The sequence below is a fragment of the Amblyraja radiata genome, chromosome 15 (assembly GCF_010909765.2).
Source record: "Amblyraja radiata isolate CabotCenter1 chromosome 15, sAmbRad1.1.pri, whole genome shotgun sequence".
NCBI lineage: Eukaryota > Metazoa > Chordata > Chondrichthyes > Rajiformes > Rajidae > Amblyraja > Amblyraja radiata.
In genome coordinates, this window is record NC_045970.1 from 8,261,211 (window position 1) to 8,284,931 (window position 23,721).

Below are 23,721 nucleotides of genomic sequence, written 5' to 3' on the forward strand. Positions count from 1 at the left end.
TTTATCACCGCCCAGTCACCCGGACCCAGCTCCCAACTGTGGGCCCTGACAGACTGGAACCAACCCCAGAGTTTAAAGCAACAGCATCTTTATTTAAGCCAACCCACCTCAAAAGTTTAACCAGCCTGTTTGAATCCAATCTGAACTTTCCAACCTACCCCCCCGCACTGCACACTCACCTTGTTTCCTTCAATCCAGGAAGGTTGTTTAGGACAGTCTCAAATTGTTTGACCACACAACTCGTAATTCGTGTAAATCAATATCGAATTTGAATGGCTGTGATTCAGGCTATTGATTTGATAATTGACAGGTTTATTCCAGGCATTCTTGCGTTTCGGCTGGTGTGCTGTATTGAATCAATAATTTAAATAGATACAGTTGTAGATTTGTGCAGCCTGCAGTACGCTGTGGCCTGCTGCCGACATATTTGAAGGACACATTTATCTATAAATCTCATTGAAATGCATACGCAGGTCTGTACACAGTAGCTCAGCTGAATAATGTTTATCCCGAATGGCGTGGGCCTGTGCAAGTCGTGATACCCAAAACGCTTATTCCCATTGGCAAGCTACTAATTAATTTGTTTTCACCATTGTGTAGGTCGTTCACTTCAGATAAAATGTAACACCTGGAAATAAATGTTCTAACATCATCTCTGATTCTTTTGCCAAATATTTTTAAGGCAGGGTCTTCTAGTTAGCACAATTTTTGTTTTCAACAACTCACCGCACCACTCGGCCTTAAACACATTTTCCTTGAGTTTTTTCTACTTTAAGGAGAACATTGCCTCCCTGGTAGCTCCATATAAACTGACGCCAAACCCTTCTACCATAGTGTTATAGAGTGTGGAAACAGACCATTTGGCCCAACTTGCCCACACCAGCCAACATGTCGCAGCTACACTAGTCCCAGCGGCCCGCATCTGGTCCATATCCCTCCAAACCTGTCCGATCCATGTACCTGTCTGTCTCTTAAACGTTGGGATAGTTCCTGCCTCAACTACCTCCTCTGGCAGCTTGTTCCATACACCCACCACCATCGCTATGAAAAAGTTACCCCCTCAGATTCCTAGTAATACCTTTCTCCTTCATTGTAAACTTATGTCCTCTGGTCCTCGATTCACCTACTCTGGGCAAAAGACTCTGTGCATCTACCCAATCTATTACTCTCATGATCTTATATATCTCTATAAGATCACCCCTCATGCTCCTGCGCTCCAAGGAATAGAGACCCAGCCAATTCAACCTCTCCCTACACCTCACACCCTCTAGTCCTGCCAACACCCTCGTAAATCTTCTCTGTGCCCTTTCCAGCTTTCCTATAACATGGTGCCCAGAACTGAACACAATACTCTAAATGAGACTTAACCAACATCTTATACAACCGCAACATGACCTTTCAACTTCTACACTCAACACTCTGACTGATGAAGGCCAATGTGCCAAATGCCTTTTTGACCACCCAATCTACTTGCACTCCTAGATCCATCTGCTCCACAACACCCCCCAGAGCCCTACCATCCACAGTGTAGGTCCTGCCCATGTTAGACTTCCCAAAATGCAACACCTCACATTTCTCTGCATCAAATTGCATCAACCATTCCTCAGCCCACCTGGCCAATCGATCAAGATCCTGCTGCAATTTTTCACAACCATCTTCACTACCTGAAAACCACCCCCATCAATACCTTTCCCTCCCTTTCACCTGGTCATACAGCATGGAAACATGCCAATCAGTAGGCACCTACCAATGTTAATCCTGTCTTTCAACAGTTATGCATTAATGCCTAGGGGATTTGGGTGTGCACCTACATCAGTCTTACATGCCATCGGTGACTCGACTTCCACCACTCTTCCAGGTACCTATCACTACAGATGGAAAAATAAATCTCCCTACATTCCCACTCAATCTATTGATCACATAATTTCTAAATTGTGGAATTTAAACCTGAAACAACTCCTGCCACTTCCAGAGACAGGGGGAGTGAGGTGGACAAGAGAGCCATTCCTCTTTGAGATGTCCTTTGCATGAAGCTTCTCCTTTTGGCTGAGGTGGGCAGTAGAGATACAGACAATGTGATCATATTACTTTATTTGTTGTCTCTTTAAAAATACACTTTCTATAAAATGAAGTTCCATTGCACATTGTCTACATTTACACAGAAGATTGTTTGAAACCATTATGGAACATTTATTTATTTTGCTAATGAGAAACAAGTATATATACACTTAACACAGATCAGGGTTAAGATACAAAATTAACCAAAAAGTGTACAAAAGTTAGATAACCCAGCAGTAGTTGTATTGTGACAGAGAACATATCTAAGCAATTAATGGAAACTAAAGTACACTGTTTGAAATAAAGGTTTAAAATGATTAAATGTACAAGGAAGAGGCAATGATTGAATGACAATCTTTGAAAGTTAGAATTTTGAAGCACTCAAAAACTAGATAGGCAGCAAAAACTGTAGGAACGGAAGAAATTCAGATATTGAAGATGCAATTGAAATTATAGCTGTTTGGCAATATTAATTATGTACCCGTAATGGTAATTTAGATTTTACTGCCGCCGGGACAGAATTGTCTTCAATTGACTTTGACGGGTCAAAACTGGCAGTATTTTTATTCTCCTTGTCGTTTTTGTGGCTTTTCTTGAACTATAGAAGATGAAATAAAACAATAATCAATTTGTTGTATGCAAACAATATATTGAATTTAAAATAATGGATTTACTGCAAAAATTAATACAATTTTCTACTTTAGATTAATGAAGCTCAGCATCTCATTAATGTACAGCACTAAGACACAACAAGGCACATAATAAATAAATAAATATCAGGCGATAAATCAATCCGTTACGATGAGGTCTGCAGGAATGCAAAATTAAAAGATCAGCATAAACAGTAATCCAGGAAAAAAGGAAAGATATTCCGCAGATACTTTGATGTCCTTTCAGTTGATGAAGCCATTCAGATATCTTTGGGAATCAAGCTTCTGATGAGAAAGGCAAATTAATGTCAGTAAACTCATAAGCATCAACTGTGGAGAAGCTAACAAAGATTTTACTGCAGAAATGAAGTAGGGCTATCAAACTGCATAACTCCCCCCCCCTTCTGTCATGAGGTAGACTGAGACCAACCCCCCCCCCCCCCCCCCCCCCCCCCCAATCTTTGCACATCCACAATCCTTTCCACTCATCACTTTAATCTCATGTATTTAGTCTGTTTATGACTGTTGGCAGATCAATTTATTTCCTGGGATAAATAAAGTTAAATCATATCGTATTGTATTGAAGAGGAGCGAGGGCAACAGATTGCCCGGACCTGATGACTCAATCCTTGAATTTTCTATTGGTTCTAATTTTCCAGAATTTACGGGAAACAAGGATCCATTGACCAGCTAACTTCAAACCTGTAGTTGGGGAAATGCAAAAAAAACCCAGTATTTATTTTGGGGCAGTGCGCTTTGGATCATCATCATGGATCTATGAAATAACATGTTCATCCGGAAGTGGCGGCGCTGTGATACGGCTGCGGCTCGCCTGCAGTCTGTCTGTTTTTACTTTTTTGTGTTGTTTTTTTTGTCTAGTTTAGTAATTTTTTTGGTTATTAGGTGGTGTTATGTGTGTGGGGGGAGGGTGAAACAGGGCTTTCTGTCTCTCCCTTCGGGGGAATGCGACTTTTTTGTCGTATCCCCCTTCTCTTCCCCCATCTGCGCTGAGTCCTAATGGCGGAGCTGGCAGCCTCCAACCTGCGACCGACCTCGAGGGTCCGGAGGTAGAGCCAGCCAGGACTTACCAACGCGAGGCTGGCCGTCTTCGAGATGTGGCGACGTCCGGGTAGCGGCACGACTCGGCGCTCCGGTGAGGGCGGACGGCGCAGGGCTGAGACACTCCCGTGCGGGCGGCACGGCTACCGGCTGGAAGGCGCTGCCGTGGGAGCAGCCCGTTGCGGGGCTGAGACGCTGCCGTGTGGGTGGCCTGGCTACCGGCTGGAAGGCGCTCCGGTGAGGGCAGCCTGGGTCCTGGCTGGAAGGTGCTCCCATGGGGGCAGCCCGGTGCGGGGCTGAGACGCTGCCGTGTGGGCGGCCCGGTGCGGGGCTGAGACGCTGCCGTTGCCGTGTGGGCGGCCCGGTGCGGGGCGGAGACGGTGCTCCGGTGGCGGCGACCTGAATCCGGGGCTCGGCCGCGGGCCAGTGGATGACAATGTTGGGAGCTCGCAGGTCACAGGCTGGTGCCTGTTTTCCGAAGCACCCGTTGCAACAGCTGCGTCCGCTGGACTGGAGGGCGGCAGCTTCGACCACCCCCGGGCCGCGGAGCTTGAACCGCGGGACTGACTTACCATCGCCCGGTGGGGTATCGCCTCAGCGCAGAGGGAGAAGAGGAGGGAAGAGACAGTAACTCTAAGACTTTTGCCTCCATCACAGTGAGGAGGTGTTTGGTGAACTCACTGTGGTGGATGTTAATTTGTGTTTATTGTGTGTTGTTTATTATTACATGTATGGCTGCAAGCAACGACATTTCGTTCAGACCGAAAGGTCTGAATGACAAATAAAGGATTCAATTCAATTCAATGTTCAAAGTATTTGCTAAGTTACTAGTTAGCTACCTTTCTGAAATAGTGAAGGAGAGAACCAGTGGATGTAATGGATTTGAATTTACAAATGATGTTCAATTAAGTGTTACCCGAGAGTTAATTAGATGGGTGTGGTGGGGCACTAGGCAGAAAAGTAATCACATGTTAACAAATCCTCAATTTATGATAATCAATAGCCTGAAGTGATATCTGGATCCATTAATCAATGCAGCCTTCAGCCTGATATTAAAATCCATATCACTTAGAAAATCAGAACATACATTTATTTACAAAGCTAGCTTAGAAGGGAGATGCAAAACTGCTGCAATGGAAGTTAGATGTTAAAAACTGACAATATATAAAATACCAGACTAAGTGGGACCCGTTGGGTTCCATGTTCACACGGGAGGGCTGGTCCCCCGACGCAATATTCCACCTCTCCACCAATTCCAATATTGGTGGCCAGTGGGAGGGGGGCTTTCTGGAGAGCTGGTATGGGTGTTGTTGACTGCAGGGACTACTGGTCTCCAGAGGGCTAGTATGGACATTGTGGGCCAAATGGATTCCTGGGGTGGCAGCTCAGTCCCTCAAGGCTGGTGGGCTGGCAGTTGACTCACGGCTATTCGTAATAGCACTAAATAGCATTAAATAGCATTCGTAATAAGGTGGATGAGTTGAATGTGCAGATAGCTATTAATGACTATGATATAGTTGGGATCACGGAGACATGGCTCCAGGGTGACCAAGGCTGGGAGCTGAACATCCAGGGATATTCAATATTCAGGAGGGATAGACAGAAAGGAAAAGGAGGTGGGGTAGCGTTGCTGGTTAGAGAGGAGATTAACGCAATTGAAAGAAAGGACATTAGCTTGGAGGATGGGGAATCGATATGGGTAGAGCTGCGAAACACTAAGGGGCAGAAAACGCTAGTGGGAGTTGTGTACAGGCCAACTAACAGTAGTAGCGGAGTTGGGTATGGAATCAAACAGGAAATTAGAAATGCGTGCAACAAAGGTAAAACAGTTATAATGGGTGACTTCAATCTACATATAGATTGGGTGAATCAAATTGGCAGGGGTGCTGAGGAAGAGGATTTCTTGGAATGTATGCGGGATAGTTTTCTAAACCAACATGTAAAGGAACCAACGAGAGAGCAGGCTATTCTAGACTGGGTATTGAGTAATGAGGAAGGGTTAGTTAGCAGTCTCGTTGTGCGTGGCCCCTTGGGCAAGAGTGACCATAATATGGTTGAGTTCTTCATTAGGATGGAGAGTGACATTATTAATTTAGAAACAAAGGTCCTGAACTTCAAGAAAGGTAACTTTGAGGGTATGAGATGTGAATTGGCCAAGATAGACTGGCAATTGATTCTAAATGGGTTGACGGCAGATATGCAATGGAAGGCATTTAAAGAATGCATGGATGAACTACAACAATTGTTCATCCCAGTTTGGCAAAATAATAAATCGTGGAAGGTAGTGCATCCGTGGATAACAAGGGAAATCAGGGATAGTATCAAAGCAAAAGAGGAAGCGAACAAATTAGCCAGAAAAAGCAGCCTACCAGAGGACTGGGAGAAATTCAGAGAACAGCAGAGGAGGACAAAGGGATTCATTAGGAAAGGGAAAATAGATTATGAAAGAAAACTGTCAGGGAACATAAAAACTGACTGCAAACGTTTTTATAGATACGTGAAGAGAAAAAGATTAGTTAAAACTAATGTAGGTCCCTTGCAGTCAGAAACAGGTGAATTGATCATGGGGAACAAGGACATGGCAGACCAATTGAATAACTACTTTGGTTCTGTCTTCACTAAGGAAGACATAAATAATCTGCCGAAAATAGCAGGGGACCGGGGGTCAAATGAGATGGAGGAACTGAGTGAAATCCAGGTTAGCCGGGAAGTGGTGTTAGGTAAATTGAATAGATTAAAGGCCGATAAATCCCCAGGGCCAGATAGGCTGCATCCCAGAGTACTTAAGGAAGTAGCCCCGGAAATAGTGGATGCATTAGTGATAATTTTTCAAAACTCTTTAGATTCTGGAGTAGTTCCTGAGGATTGGAGGTTAGCTAATGTAACCTCACTTTTTTAAAATGGGAGGGAGAGAGAAAACGGGGAATTACAGACCAGTTAGTCTAACATCGGTAGTGGGGAAACTGCTAGAGTCAGTTATTAAAGATGGGATAGCAGCACATTTGGAAAGTGGTGAAATCATTGGACAAAGTCAGCATGGATCTATGAAAGGTAAATCATGTCTGACGAATCTTATAGAATTTTTCGAGGAAGTAACTAGTAGAGTGGATAAGGGAGAACCAGTGGATGTGTTATATCTACACTTTCAGAAGGCTTTCAACAAGGTCCCACATAAGAGATTAGTATGCAAACTTAAAGCACATGGTATTGGGGGGTTCAGTATTGATGTGGATAGAGAACTGGCTGGCAGACAGGAAGCAAAGGGTAGGAGTAAACGGGTCCATTTCAGAATGGCAGGCAGTGACTAGTGGTGTACCGCAAGGCTCAGTGCTGGGTTCCCAGCTATTAACAATATTAATGATTTGGACGAGGGAATTGAATGCTACATCTCCAAGTTTGCGGATAACACAAAGCTGGGGGGAAGTGTTAGCTGTGAGGAGGATGCTAGGAGGCTGCAAGGTGACTTGGATAGGCTGGGTGAGTGGGCAAATGCATGGCAGATGCAGTATAATGTGGATAAATGTGAGGTTATCCACTTTGGTGGCAAAAACAGGAAAGTAGACTATTATCTGAATGGTGGCCGATTAGGAAAAGGGGAGATGCAACGAGACCTGGGTATCATGGTACACCAGTCATTGAAAGTAGGCATGCAGGTGCAGCAGGCAGTGAAGAAAGCGAATGGTACGTTAGTATTCATAGCAAAAGGATTTGAGTATAGGAGCAGGGAGATTCTACTGCAGTTGTACAGGGTCTTGGTGAGATCACACCTGGAGTATTGCGTACAGTTTTGGTCTCCTAATCTGAGGAAAGACATTCTTGCCATAGAGGGAGTACAGAGAAGGTTCACCAGACTGATTCCTGGGATGTCAGGACTTTCATATGAAGAAAGACTGGATAGACTCGGCTTGTACTCGTTAGAATTTAGAAGATTGAGGGGGGGATCTTATAGAAACTTACAAAATTCTTAAGGGGTTGGACAGGCTAGATGCAGGAAGATTGTTCTCGATGTTGGGGAAGTCCAGAACAAGGGGTCACAGTTTAAGGATAAGGGGGAAATCTTTTAGGACCGAGATGAGAAAAACATTTTTCACACAGAGAGTGGTGAATCTCTGGAATTCTCTGCCACAGAAGGTAGTTGAGGCCAGTTCATTAGCTATATTTAAGAGGGAGTTAGATGTGGCCCTTGTGGTTATGGAGTGAAGGCAGGTACGGGGTACTAATAATAATAATGGATGGGATTTATATAGCGCCTTTCTAATACTCAAGGCGCTTTACATCGCATTATTCATTCACTCCTCAGTCACACTCGGTGGTGGTAAGCTACTTCTGTAGCCACAGCTGCCCTGGGGTTTCTCGGGAACGTGCACGGCTGGCGGCATTGTCGTGCTGCAGCACCCCAGCGCTGATGGAAATTGCACCAGCGCCTCATGTTGGTGTTACTTGGAGTTTGCCTGCTCCCGCTGGTGGTGCCTGCAGCTTGCTGGCGCTGGACTGCAGGTGCAGTACCCCTCACTGCCGCTGGGGGTGATCGTGCGGGCCGTCGGGCTGGAGCTGTCACTCCTTCCACAGCTCCCCCGCCCCACCGGAGGAAATCGGGAGCTGCCGGGGTGACGTCATCGGCGCGCCTGCCGACGGCCAGCGCGTTGACGTCATCAGGGCGCGTCGGCCTCAGCGCGACCCCGTCTCTGCTGACGGCCAGCGCGCTGACGTCATCAGGGCGCGCCATCCACAGCGCGTTGGCGCGCCTCCCGAGGGCCCTGAGGTCGGCAAAGGAGACGTCTGTGAGCTGCAGACGGATGTAGGCCGGCAGCAGATGCAGGCAGGTATACTCGAACAACAGGCACGGCGTGTGCCCGTCCAGCAGAGCCACCATCTCCTTTAGTAGGCTAGATGGCCGTCGGTCGCCCAGGTCCCCCATATGCAGGATCCTACCAGCACGCTCCATCCTGCTTAGGCCATAAATCTGGAGCAGGAGCTCCTTAAGGCCGAGATACTTATCAGTGTCCGGGGGGGCTGCGAGGAAGTCCGTGACCTCTTCAACCGTGTCCTGGTCGAGGGCCCCCACCAGGTAATAGAAACGGGTGGCATCGACCGTGATGCCCCGCAGGTTGAACTGGGCCTCCGCCTGCTGGAACCAGATGAGCGGCCGGGTGGTCCAGAAGTTGGGCAGTTTCACGGAGACCGCGTCCAGAGACAGGGCCGGGCCGGCCTGTGAGGAGGTAGGGCTTTCTCTTCTCTCCATCATGACGCCAATGGAGCGTCGGGGGTAACCAATGTAGTGCGTGGGTCTCAAAAGGAAGCACGAAGTCCAGTGTTTTGAGAGGCACCTTTTATTATGTTCCTCCCGGTTGTAGGGAAGTCCAAACGAGAGGAAGATGGCATCCAAACCCCTGCCTTTAAACCCTCTGGCTAAGGGCCGCCTCCGGACTGAACCACTCCTGTGCCGAGGGGTTCGACACTATGATGGCACGACCCTTGGGAGCCGCCACAATATATATATTTTTCCCTTAAAGAATAATCATGCCTTAAAATGGACATCTAGTCGATCATTAGATAAATCCCCTCATCAAAAGGATTGGGGTTGGGGGGGGGATGGGTTGTCTAGCGATTGATTTGGTAGACTAAGACAATATTGCCTTAAATTTAGAGGATTAAGATGACCACAGGCAGAAACTTAAATTTCATGGGGCTTAACAGGGTGCTACTGGGCAATGAATGGAGATATCAGACCTGAAGGTGTCAGTCTCAGAATAAGCCACACATAGAATCAGAAATATCTTTGGTCAAAAGGCGTGACGAACATTTGGAGTTGCGTTGGGATGATGGCCGTTCAGTAAGAGTGCAGTCAAGCAAGAGGTAATGAGACTTCTGGATATGAAAGACTCAGAGGACAGCAGAAGAAGACATGGTCCAGGATGATGAAGAACTCCAATGTGACTGGATGATAGAGTATGCTGAAAGGGCCAAATAGGCTATTACTGTTACTAAACTTCTAACTAAGGAAAATGAACGCCGCAACACAAGCTTCAAGCCGCGGGCGCAGACTTACCATGGCGGAGCCTGCGATCATTTGCTGAGGAACCCCAGTGAAAGTGCTCCGACCACGGGGCCCGTGGACTTTAACACCGTCTCCGGTGAGAAGAGGCCGACTTGGGAGCTCCATGCCTCGGAATGTCCCGACGCCGGAGTTTCCATCATCCTTGGATATCGGACCATCGGCTGCGGCGAACTGCGGAGGGTTCAGCCCCGACCACGGGTGAACAAAGGAGGAAGATGACTGGACTTTATTGCCTTCCATCACAGTGAGGAATGTGGATTCCACTGTGGTGGATGTTTTTGTTAAATTTTATTTTATGTGGCTGGGGTATTGCTTTTCACTTAGTATGGCAACTCAAATTTCACTGTACCTTAATTGGTGCATGTGACAATAAATACAAACTTGAACCTCGAAGAATTACCTGGAAGAATGGTGCACCACCATAGTGGCAGAAATCCTCAGTACTCTTCTCACTGGCCAAACTGTCACTACTTGTGCTCATTTGTTCATCTTCCACATTGTTCTGAAATCAATCAAAATTTGGCCAACAAATTTTAATGCTTGGGTTTTGGTTCATGATAATTTATTTACAGAATCAGGATACACTAACGCATTACCAACCTAAGCCTGGCATGCAGGAGGTCAATTCTTAAATCTAGTGGCATCCTCAGCTAACATTAGCAGGCACAGGACATACAGGGAAATTAACCCATGTCCACGCAATATTAGTTACGTCTACGAATAAATGTTTTGAAATTTAGCTCCCTACTTGTTCAAGAAAGCAATAATAGAAAATTAAAAGCATTTTCTTCAAACAACTCAGTTGAACATTCAGGTCTGCTGACATCACCAATATTCAAAGGGCGATTGAATGGAAGTAATGTAAGTATGTTTATTGGGATAAAAGTCTAAATCTTTGTAGTGTTTTGAATTGTAAAGTTCAAATCTTTCTAAAACTGAACGATGTATTAAAATTCTTGATTTTCTCTTGGTCTGAAATGGGTAGGATCCTGATTTGCACTGTCTTTTTAGTAGGTTGATCCTTCTATGACACCAGAGAATAAATATGTGCAAACAAAAGAATTCTGAAAACTCTAATCATCACCAATTAGAACATGCTGGAAGTCCTGCCAAAAAGCAGTTAATAACACTAAAGTAGACACAAAATGCTGGAGTAACTCAGCGGGCCTGGCAGCATCTATAGAGAGAAGGAATGGGTGGCATTTCGGGTCGAGACCCTTCTTCAGACCCTTAATAACATTTACCTGCTCAGGAATGGCTTCCTCTTGGAGACACACGGCAGGAGGCAGAGAACTCCGCAATTCCTGCTGCAGTTCATTGTGCAGAACAACCAAGACATCACGTGGCTCTGTTCTGGAGAGCGTGCTTGGATATGGATAATTTTTCCGCTGTGGCGTGGTACCTAAAAATCAAAATGCAATTATTACCAATTAACAGAATAATACAATCTCCAAAGTGGCCTCCTTTGCTACACCTTTCTTTATGGCCAAATGATTCCTCAAACCAGCAGGTAGCCACTGTTGGTCAACTTGATGAAGCATAATTCTATTCACAGCTGCTCCCGATGCACTTCTAGTATTAGATATGTGATCAGGAGAAATGGCAGCACAGACAGTTACTCCTTCATTAACCCCAGGAACCACCAGTAACCTGCAGCACACCATGGGTACAATAAAACCCGTCAAAACTTGCCTCTTCTTGATCTGCTAAATATAAATGGAGAAATAAGCCAAATATCACAAGCATGTGAAAATACCAGAAAACCGGAATCTTCTCTGCCAAAGTCATTTAAGAACTGCAATTTATCTGAAATATTTGCATGATCATGTTGTGTCAGAAATTGGTTATTGAATTCAAAGTAATCATTGTCAAGCTAAGCACCTTGTATACCAATGTAAAGATTTTAATTATCAGCATTTCAGCGACTGCCGGTGGTGCTAGCAATGGCTGCCTCACCAACAGTTTGTATGTCCCTTCCTTCTTTGTGTTGTAACAGCATGTGTTAAATATATGTTTTAGTGTTCTTTAGCTTGTGAGGGGTGGGTTGAGGGGGTGGGAACTTTTTCTAATCTCTTACCTCGACGGAGATGCGATTTTTTCCCGTATCGTATCTCCGTCCGCACTGCAGCCTAACATTGAGGAGTTGGCGGCCTTTGCTGGAGACAGACGTTTGAGAGCTCCACCGCGGGACTTTAACATCACGGAGCCCAGCATCCCTTTGCCAGGGATCGACCTCAGAGCTCCAACCGTGGGTGCCTGCAGACTTAACATCACGCAGTGCGCGGCCTCTGTTGAGACCGACTTCAGGAACTCCAAGCCGCAGGAGCTTCGACCGCCCAACGCAGGAGCTTCGATCGCCCCGACAGATGGTTCGACTGCCCCAACCATGGGAGAATAAAGAGGAAGACTTTATTGCCTTCCATCACAGTGAGGAATCCGCTGTGGTTGATGTTTATGTTAACTTTTATGTAGTTGTGTGTCTTGTTGCTTTTTTCTCCATATGGCTGTATGGTAATTCGGATATCACTGTATCTTAATTGGTACATGTGACAATAAAAGACATTTGAATTTGCATAATAACTCCAACATAAATATTTACCCGAGGTAAGTTGTTCCTGAGACTTTTACAGATAGCCACATTGTAAAACATACTGATTAATACGATTCTGTTTCACATATCATTTTAGTTGGAATTCAAAACCACCCCAAGTTCCCCGATCTTCAGTGAGATTCCATTACTGAAACACCTTTCAGAATCTTCAAGGGACTATTCCCTTTGTGACAGGCTGGTCCACCTCCTCTTTATCATCAAATACTCCCCTTCTTACAGCAAGTCCCCATGTAACCTCGAGATGCAACAAAGGGCTTTTGACCTCTTTTCCCACCAGTCAAGGACCCAAACAGTCTCTCCAAATGCAGCAGCCATACACTTGCATTTCTAAGGTAGTGTATCGTATTTTTTGTTCACAATGTGGTCTCCTTTACATCAGAGAAACCAATTGCGGTGACCAGTTAGTTGCAGGACCAACCCTCAACTCTCCTGCTACTTCTCCACACACTCCTCGACCTCTCAGTGGCCTCATGCACCATTATAACGAGGCCATATGGAAGCTTGAGGAACAGCTTTGTACCTTCCGTCTGAGTGCATTGCAGACTTCCAGAGTCAACAATGAATTATAATCAACCAGCTCACTTTCTGTATTTCTAATCAAACCCGACCACTCATGCTGCATGTCATCAATTGGACTCAGTTTTTCTCTCTCCATTAGCATTAGAAAAGCTGGGCATTTCCCATAGGTCTGCCTTTGGACGCTTTTAAATTCATTTGTTTTCTTGTTTTCGCTCCAATTGCCATTTAATAACTTTATGCTTCCTCGGACACCTTCATTAAATTGTCACCAGGTTGGTTTAATCTACAACCAATTCTCACAGCATCCCTGCTCTCATCCCATCAGGAATGTTCCTTTCGTCCTACCCTTCCCCAACTTTCTGCAGCTCCAAAATTACCTTTAGTCATTCCCAGTTCTGAACCTGAAGTGCAACGACTTCACATCCCACAGATATCGCCCAATCTGCTGAGCATTTCAGTTTTATTCCTTTTTAATAATTGTTGCAACTTATTTCCACAAAAATAAAATCCAAGTTCTTTGAAGACCGTGTTGGTCGGATATTTGCTTCTTCGCTGAATTCATTATGCATTACTTCTTTTTAACAACCTCGAATATTTTCGTTTATTTACTTTCGACTAAAAGGATTTGGTCTCACCTGTGGGAATGTCCTGTCGCAGTTCTTCGTTTAAAAAGTTGAAGACGTTATTCAGTCCTGCCCGGGCTTGCTCATTTAGGTTGTTAAGGTGTTGCGTCACTTCGGTTTTATCATCATTAACTTGTTCAAGTACGGCGGAGAGTGACAATTCCTCTGCATCACACTGTCCTTTCAATTGCTCTGTGATCTTGGTAACGAGGGGGTCATGACTCTCATTCACAGTCTTTGCAAAAGAAAACAATACAATTGTGACATGTTTTCATCACACAGGTCAATGTGTATACAAATCAAAAAAAATGTCACCCCATTCTTTACAGGTTTAACGAGAATGAAATACTTAACAGCGATTAGTACTTGAAAAACTGCTGCAATCTTAAGGGATACTCAAAATCTGGACATTTTGAAGCTATATTTTCTGATTAAAGCAATTTCCAACTGCTGATAGTTTGAAAACACGTTTTGCATTTCAAAATGTTACCCTGAGTAACAAAAAATTAGGTTAATTTGTGAGATCAGACACAGGATGCCACCCAGTAACAAGACACAAAAGACTGGAGTAACTCAGTGGATAAGACAGCAGCTCTGGTGAAATGTTTCTGGTCGAGAAAGGGCTCAACCCGAAACATCACCTATTCCTTTTCTCCAGAGATGCTGTCTGACCCGCTGAGTTACTTCAGCCTCTTGTGTCTATCTTTGGTTTAATCCAGCATCTGCAGTTCCTTTCTACACAGCAACAACATAAATTCATACCTGCTCAACGTTCCGCAGCTGTCTCTTGTTGAGGTCATAAAATGATAATTGATCTCGACTGAGCACATCAACAGTGCCCTCTGTTGATTCACACCACTGGCTGCTTTCCTGGCAAAGGACCAGCATGCTGGAGCCGAGCTGTTGGCTTTCATCATTTAACTTCTCTGCAGTTTTTATCCCCTCATTGGATGAATTCCTGATTTCATTTGCAAAACTGTCTAAAGAGGTGGCAAGGTTCCCTTGGTGAGATGTAGCGCCCTTCATAACTTCTGCAGATTGACTAGAATATAAACAGATGATTTTATGATGCGAGAGCTTTGCTTTAAGCCAAAAGGTGATGCGTTTCAAATTGTCAAACAGCAACATTCTAAGGAGTTTAAACATTTTCCATACAGGCATAAAACCTATTACCAATATCCAAATTATGGAATTCATACATTTTCACAAGTTTACATGTAATAAAATAAGTTAGTTATGCTACAACATGGGATTTGCATTCTTAAGAAACCTTATGCAGTAGAAAATCAAGTGATAAAAATCATTGTCAATGGGGAAGAGGGGATTAGAGACTGGACAGTATCATACACAATGTTATTCCCCTCCATACCAAAGTAGGTGCTATCAGAGACAGGGTTATCAAAAAACAAGACAGCAGATCATGATCAGCTGGGCAAGTTGGCTGAAGAATGGCTAATGGAAGTCAAGTGCGAGCGAGGTGATGCATTTTGGAAAGTCAAACTAGTGTAGGACCTTCACGGTGTTGTAGAGCAGAAGGATCTAAGAGTACTGGTAACAGCACCCTGAAAGTGGCATCACAGGCAGACAGTGTGGTAAAGACATCCTTTGGTGCATTGGCCTTCGGCAGTTAGGGTCTGATACGTAGAAGCTGGAACATTCTGCTCCAGTTGTACAACATTGTGGTGTGGCAGCATTTGGAGTATTGTGTTCAGTTTTGGTCACCCTGCTACAGAAAGTATATCATTAAGCTGCAGTACAGAGAAGATTTACAAGGACGTCGCCAAGTCTGGAAGACCTGATTTATAGCACAGATTGTGCAAGTTAGGACTTTATTCCTTGGAGCGCAAGATAATGAGGAGTGATCTTACAGGTGTATAAAATCATGAGGAATACTGATAGGGTGAATGCAGTGTTTCACCCAGAATAGCAGAATCAAGAACCAGACATAGATTTAAGGCGAAAGGGGCAAAAATTAATAAGAACCCAAGGGGCAACTATTGCACACAGAGGATGGTTGGGATATGAAACAAGCTGCCAGAGGAGACAGTTGAGGCAGGTACTTTAACATCTAAAAGATATTTGGAGAGGTACATGGATAGGAAAGGTTTAGACCCATACAGGCCAAACACGGGCAAATGGGACTAGCGTAGTAGATGGTGTCTTCGTATGGGCCAAAGGGCCTGTTTCTGTGCTGTATGACTACTCTAAAGTGTCAATAGAAATCAATTCTAATGGCTTCCTGCGGTGAAATTAGCAGTGGTGTTCTGGAAACAATGGTGTCTGATTACTACAGGGAGGCTCTACATGGAAACCCCCCCCCCCCCCCCAAACCCAAGACAGCATTCTTTCTGCTTGCCAATTTTCAAAGATGCTTTTAACTGGTTCTCAAATTTCTGACGAAAAGTGCTTTATAACCAATGATGCCTGCCTAATACAAATATTGTTCCCTACTTCATGAATGGCATTACATCCAATTTGCATTATGGAGACACATTATAGTAAAATTACGTTTTAACAACATTTTATGAAGAAATATACACATAGATTTCAAACTATATTTTTAGACCCTTTAGAAGAAGCAATGAATATTAAGGCTGATTCACACAAACTAATATCATACTTTTATAATAATATATTAAATAGAGAATTACCCTCAACAGAAGCACTAAGAGAAGATTGGGAACATGAGCTAATGATAAAGATCTCGAAGGATAGATGGGAAAAGTATCTGATAAACACACATAATTGTTCTATTAATGCAAGACATCATTTAATTCAATTCAAATTATTATATAGACTATATTATTCAAAAAACGAGGTTGAATAAATTTTATCCAAACGTCTCTCCCAGATGCGATAAATGTTTGTTTCAAAACGCTAATATAACACATTCATTTGTAGGATGTACAAAGTTGAATAAATTTTGGAGCGATATATTTACAAAGCTTTTCAAGTCCACAATAGAACCTAAAACGGAATGGATTATATTTGGAATAATAGTAGAAGATATCAATTTAAATAAAGACCAAAACATTTTTTTTAATTATGGGTTAACAATTGGAAAGAAATTGATACTTAAATTTTCGAAAAATACAACCATACCAACTGTTAAAATGTGGATTAGGAATATGATGGACTTAGCACGCCTTGAAGAAATGAGACTCCGACTAATAGATAAATATGACCAATTCTTAAGGAGTTGGTCTCCTTTCATCGACTTTTTTGGAATCATGTGATGCAGCGGTGCCGTAAAGATTGCTGATTTCAGTTCATGCCGCGGATAGATCTACATCTCCGAATACAGATTTGAAAAATTCTCTTTTAAGGGGCCTTCTCTCCTATTTCTACTTTCCACTTTTTCTTATTTTTTTATATACACACTTCACGTTTTTCTATTCGCTACCATCTATTTTTCCCCTTTCTATTGTTTTCTTTTTCTTGTCTTGCTTACTTCCTTCTCAAAACATAAAACTAGAGGTTGTACATAGAATGGATTACGGTATGACATAGTTGGCAACTAAAATTAGGTTCCACTGTACTGTTTTGTACTGTATTAACTTCTAATAAACTAAACAAAAAAAACAAAAACAAAAATAAATAACAACATTTAGTACAATCCAGACACTTACAAGTGCACATCTTCCTGAAGCATATTCAATGAGTGCTGTACATTTCCATTCTGAGTTAGAAGACTATCGTAATTCTTCTGATTTTGATGAAAGAACAGACCAAGCTGACTCTGTAAATTTGAGATACCCTATTGACAAAAAGGCAGAGTTGAATTGTTACTGAAATCATTCAATAAAATACAACAATGTAATGTTTCGAGCCATTAAATTTTCACAGCACCTCCGCTTGTTCTTGCTGTATTTTTTGTAGATTTTGCCTCAGTTTCTCATTGTCATTTTGAATCACACCCAGAGCATTGCAAGTGCTTTCTTGTAATTTATTCAATCTTTTGCTGTGTTGTCCAAAGAATGCATTTGTATCCATTTTCATAGCTTCCATCTGAATCAAATGAAAACAATTAGAGGCGCTAGGAACTGCAGATGCTAGTTTACAAAAAAGTGCCAATTTAAAACCAAAATGGTCAATAGAGACAAAGTAATATTACAATGAAACTCATCATCAGTGTAAAAACTATAGCAGGGCCTGGCTTGAATACCATTTTAGCTCGCATTAACCTGCAACTCTAGCAAATTAAACATACATCTTTTTCCTTCCTTCTCCCCCCCCACCCCCCATCAGCATGAAGAAGGGTTTCGGCCCGAAACGTCGCCTATTTCCTTCGCTCCATAGATGCTGCTGCACCCGCTGAGTTTCTCCAGCATTTTTGTGTACCTTTAAACATAATTCTTGTTCTTTTCCGTTAATAATTGCTATGCAACATATTCCATCTTTCAAATTATGTTATCCCATACAAGACTAGTTATAACAAATCATTAATATCCACGCGCGTTAGCAGACAAAATTCTTCCAAAATTGTTTCACAGTATCTGTAAATATTTTTGGGGAGAACGGGAGAGATTTCATAAGATCATAAGTGATAGTAGAATTAGGCCATTTGGCCCATCAAGTCTACTCTGCCATTCAAGCATGGCTGATCTACCTCTCTCTCCTAACCGCATTCTCCTGCCTTCTCCCCATAACCTCTAACACCCATACTAATCAAGAATCTATATTTGCCTTATACATATCCACTGACTGCCCCCACAGCCTTCTAGTGGCAAAGAATTCCACAGATTCACCACCCTCTGATTAAAGAAATTCCACCTCATCTCCTTCCGAACAGAACATCCTTTAATTCTGAGGCTATGACCTCTAGTCCTAGACTCTCCCACTAGTGGAAACATCCTCTCCGCATCCACTTTATTCAAGCATTTCACTATTCTGTAGGTTTCAATGAGGCCCCCCCTCATTCTTCTAAACTCCAGCGAGTACAGGCCCAGTGCCGTCAAATGCTCATCATAGGTTAACATTCCTGGGATAATTCTTGTAAACCTCCTCTGGACCCTCTCCAAAGCCAGCATATCCTTCCTCAGATATGATGCCCAAAATTGCTCACAATATTCCAAATGCGGCCTGACCAGTGCCTTAGAGCCGATTCGACTTACAGATTAACTTTTTGGGAAATATTACATCATTGAACAGAGGCTGAACAAAATATTAGTCACCTTCTCTGCCATGCCTGAATAGGTTTCAAAGTTCAGTTTGAGGCAGTTGTTCAGATCTATCATGCTGGTAACTATGGGCTGTAATTTGCTCTTTAACATCTGCTCCATTTCTCCCTTGTGGTAAGCCTGAAAATAAAAAGTGAGAAATTCCATGAACAATAAAACTAGTACTCACAGCTCCATTAATTACCCATCCCACACGCAGTAGCAATACGTTTCATATCAATAATGACCTAAAACATACTTATTCAGACAAATGGCTTGCAGCACTGAGCCAAGTAAAACCATTCAGACAAATCTGCATGGCCACCAAGCTGCATTCAAATATCATTCTACTTGAGTTGCCCCACAATAACACAAATTCATCCACTACATCAAATAGAAAAGGTGGAATCTGTTTGCAGTTCAGAGGCAGCTTCACAAAATTTTGAAATATAAAAGAATTCAGATGCAGAATATACCCGATGAAATGGTCGAATAGGGTTTTTTCTCCTACTAATGCATGTCCACGATTAATCTGCAACTCAATCTAAGAGAGGCATGGAACAAGAACAGTGCATTCACTTGATAACTCATGCCACAGCCCTGGCAATCTAACCCTCAATAATTGGAGAGCTCATGCTAATGTTGCCTCAAACTATCTTATTTAGCAAATGGTTGTGTCAGTGGGCAGGCCTTTTGAGATCAGCGATTAGCTTTAAAATAGTTATGGACAAGGACAGGGCTGGTCCACAAGCTCTAGGACTTTGTGTCATTCCTAACTGTTACTGTATGTCATGTTGTCACTTGCGGGCGGAGCACCAAGGCAAATTCCTTGTATGTCAATACTTGGCCAATAAACTTATTCATTCATTCAAATAGGAGCAAGGCCAATGTTGATGGTATCGGACCAGAGCTGGCATAAGTTGATTGGAGGAGGTTGTTTGTGGGCAAAGTGACATGCGGAAAGTGGAATGCTTTAAGGTCGATAACGAATGTGCAAGATATGCATGTTCTTGTTAGAGTGGAGGGCAAGGCAGGTAGAAGCAAGTAATTCAGAACAAAGAGAAAAATTAAAGCTCTGGTCAGTAAAAAGAATGAGGATCAGGTATAGGCAGCTGGCAGCAAGTGTTACACTGGAGGAGTACAAGGGGTGGAGGAGCATATTTAACAAGGAAATCAGGAGGGCAAAAAGAGGACAGAAGATAGCTCTGGCAGATACCAGTAAGCCTAACATATGTGGTAGTAAAATTACTGTTGAAGATTCTGAAGTATAAGATACATCCATTAAAAAAAACAAGGGTTGATTAGGAATGGTCAGTATGGTTTTGTGTGTGGAACATTGTGTCTAACAAAGTTGTTTGAGCTTTTTTTAAATACCCAAGAAGATTGACAAGAGCAGGGGTGCGCTTAGATGCAGTCTATGTGGACTGGAGTAAGGCCTTTGGTAAGTTTCCGCCTGGTAGGCTGCTCTGGAAGGTTACATGGGATCACGTAGGATGCAAGGAGAGCTAGCTAACTAGATACAGAATTGGCTTTGTTGTAGGAAGCAGAGAATGGCACAGGGAGGATGTTTCTTGGACTGGATGCCTTCGATTAGTGTAGTACTTCACGGATCAGTGCTGGGCCATTTGCCCTTTGTCGTCCAAATCAACAATTTGGATGAGAATGTACAAGGATGATCAGAAAGCTTGATGATAAATTACAATGGGACCTTGATCAACTGGGCAGGTGGGTCGAGGAATGGCAAATGGAGTGTTATTCAGATAACTGTGATATGTTGCATTTTGGGAAGTCAAACCAGGACAACTTTAGCGAATGGTAGGAGCCTGGTGAATGTTGAGGAGCAGAGGGATCTAGTAGCACAAGCACATAGTTCCAGGTAAATAGTGTGGTGAAGGCAGCTTCTGACACACTGGCTTTCATCAGTCAGGGATTTGAGTGTAGAAGTTGGAACGTTACATTACAGTTGTACAAGAACATTGACGAGACCGCCCTTGGAATATTGCATTCTGTTTTGGTCATCTTACTATAGGAAAGATGCCATCAATCTGGAACCAACGAGAGAGCAGGCTATTCTAGACTGGGTATTGAGTAATGAGGAAGGGTTAGTTAGCTGTCTTGTTGTGCGTGGCCCCTTGGGCAAGAGTGACCATAATATGGTTGAGTTCTTCATTAGGATGGAGAGTGACATGGTTAATTCAGAAACAAGGGTTCTGAACTTAAAGAAAGGTAACTTTGAGGGTATGAGACGTGAATTGGCCAAGATTGACTGGCAATTAATTCTTAAAGGGTTGACGGTGGATATGCAATGGAAGGCATTTAAAAACCGCAAGGATGAACTACAACAATTGTTCATCCCAGTTTGGCAAAAGAATAAATCAGGGAAGGAAGGGGATCCGTGGATAACAAGGGAAATCAGGGATAGTATCAAAACAAAAGATGAAGCGAACAAATTAGCCAGAAAAAGCAGCATACCGGAGGACTGGGAGAAATTCAGAGAGGACAAAGGTCTTAATTAGGAAAGGGAAAATAGATTATGAAAGAAAACTGGCAGGGAACATAAAAACTGACTGCAAATGTTTTTATAGATATGTGAAGAGAAAGAGATTAGTTAAAACAAATGCAGTCAGAAACAGGTGAATTGATCATGAGGAACAAGGACATGGCGGACCAATTGAATAACTACTTTGGTTCCGTCTTCACTAAGGAAGACATAAATAATCTGCTGGAAATAGCAGGGGACCGCGGGTCAAATGAGATGGAGGAACTGAGTGAAATCCAGGTTAGCCGGGAAGTGGTGTTAGTTAAATTGAATGGATTAAAGGCCGATAAATCCCCATGGCCAGACAGGCTGCATCCCAGAGTACTTAAGGAAGTAGCTCCAGAAATAGTGGATGCATTACTAATAATTTTTCAAAACTCTTTAGATTCTGGAGTAGTTCCTGAGGATTGGAGGGTAGCTAACGCAACCCCACTTTTTAAGAAGGGAGGGAGAGAGAAAACGGAGAATTAGACCAGTTAGTCTAACATCGGTAGTGGGGAAACTGCTAGAGTCAGTTATTAAAGATGGGATAGCAGCATATTTGGAAAGTGGTGAAATCATTGGACAAAGTCAGCATGGATTTACGAAAGGTAAATCATGTCTGACGGATCTTATAGAATTTTTCGAGGATGTAACTAGTAGAGTGGATAAGGGAGAACCAGTGGATGTGTTGTATCTGGACTTTCAGAAGGCTTTCGACAAGGTCCCACATAAGAGATTAGTATACAAACTTAAAGCACACGGTATTGGGGGTTCAGTATTGATGTGGATAGAGAACTGGCTGGCAAACAGGAAGCAAAGAGTAGGAGTAAACGGGTCCTTTTCAGAATGGCAGGCAGTGACTAGTGGGGTACCGCAAGGCTCAGTGCTGGGACCCCAGCTATTTACAATATATATTAATGATTTCGACGAGGGAATTGAATGCATCATCCCCAAGTTTGCGCATGAAACTAAGCTGGGGGGCAGTGTTAGCTGTGAGGAGGATACTAGGAGGCTGAAAGGTGACTTGGATAGGTTGGGTGAGTGGGCTAATGCATGGCAGATGCAGTATAATGTTGATAAATGTGAGGTTATCCACTTTGGTGGCAAAAACAGGTAAATAGACTATTATCTATATGGTGGCCGATTAGGAAAAGGGGTGATGCAACGAGACCTGGGTATCATGGTACACCAGTCATTGAAAGTAGGCATGCAGGTGCAGCAGGCAGTGAAGAAAGCGAATGGTATGTTAGCATTCATAACAAAAGGATTTGAGTATAGGAGCAGGGAGGTTCTACTGCAGTTGTACAGGGTCTTGGTGAGACCACACCTGGAGTATTGCGTACAGTTTTGGTCTCCAAATCTGAGGAAGGACATTATTGCCATAGAGGGAATGCAGAGAAGGTTCACCAGACTGATTCCTGGGATGTCAGGACTTTCATATGAGGAATGACTGGACAGACTAGGCTTGTACTCGCTAGAATTTAGGAGATTGAGGGGGGATCTTATAGAAACTTACAAAATGCTTAAGGGGTTGGACAGGCTAGAGGCAGGAAGATTGTTCCCGATGTTGGGGAAGTCCAGGACAAGGGGTCACAGCTTAAGGATAAGGGTGAAATCCTTTAGGACCGAGATGAGAAAAACATTTTTCACACAGAGAGTGGTGAATCTCTGGAATTCTCTGCCACAGAAGGCAGTTGAGGCCAGTTCATTGGCTATATTTAAGAGGGAGTTAGATGTGGCCCTTGTGGCTAAAGGGATCAGGGGGTATGGAGAGAAGGCAGGTACGGGATACTGAGTTGGATGATCAGCCATGATCATATTGAATGGCGGTCGGTGCAAGCTCGAAGGGCCGAATGGCCTACTCCTGCACCTAATTTCTATGTTTCAAAAAATCTGGAAAAAACGCACGCAGAGAAAGTTTACGAGTAGTTTCCAAGGGCCTAAGCTATAGGGAGAGATTGGGCATGCTGGGACTTTATTTTTGGGGGTGCAGCAGGTTGAGGGGTGACCTTATAGAAGAATTAAGAATTAAAAGGCATAGGTTTAATGCAAGAGGGAAAGATTTAATAGGAACCAGAACAGCGACTTTTTCTACACAGGTGGTGGGTATATGGAAGGAGCTGCCAGACGAGCCATTTGAAGCAGACACAATAACAGCTTTGAAGGCATTTGGACAGGTATATGGATAGGAAAGGTTTTCAGGTACATGAGCCAAATGAGATTAACTGAGATGGTATTATGGAGAAGATGGGCCCAAGGGCGTGTTTCTGTACGGTACAAATCTACAACTATACATCTGAAACCACTTTTTCCACAGGTCTAGTTGTTCAAAAAGGATTACTGTCGTAATAGTGGCAAATAGAATTACGTGATAAGATAACTGTGATTTAGTTTGTTTAAAAGAGGGCAAAAATCAAGTTTCAGGCACCTGAAACGTTCTAAAAGACCAGGCGAGTGAGACAA

At 43.3% G+C, this 23,721-nt stretch overlaps 1 protein-coding gene across 1 annotated transcript in view; it reads right to left on the minus strand.

The window, feature by feature from the left end:
* Positions 1 to 2,074: 2,074 nt before the first annotated feature.
* kif11 (kinesin family member 11) overlaps positions 2,075 to 23,721 on the minus strand; it is a 73,399-nt gene continuing 51,752 nt past the window's right edge. The window contains exons 17-24 of the mRNA XM_033033603.1: positions 18,753 to 18,878; positions 17,428 to 17,586; positions 17,208 to 17,335; positions 14,341 to 14,620; positions 13,591 to 13,813; positions 11,070 to 11,227; positions 10,226 to 10,327; positions 2,075 to 2,656 (exon numbers count right to left, since the gene is read on the minus strand). Of these exons, the coding sequence (XP_032889494.1) occupies positions 2,528 to 2,656; positions 10,226 to 10,327; positions 11,070 to 11,227; positions 13,591 to 13,813; positions 14,341 to 14,620; positions 17,208 to 17,335; positions 17,428 to 17,586; positions 18,753 to 18,878 (1,305 nt within the window). The 3' untranslated portion in view covers positions 2,075 to 2,527. The remainder of the gene's footprint in view (positions 2,657 to 10,225; positions 10,328 to 11,069; positions 11,228 to 13,590; positions 13,814 to 14,340; positions 14,621 to 17,207; positions 17,336 to 17,427; positions 17,587 to 18,752; positions 18,879 to 23,721) is intronic.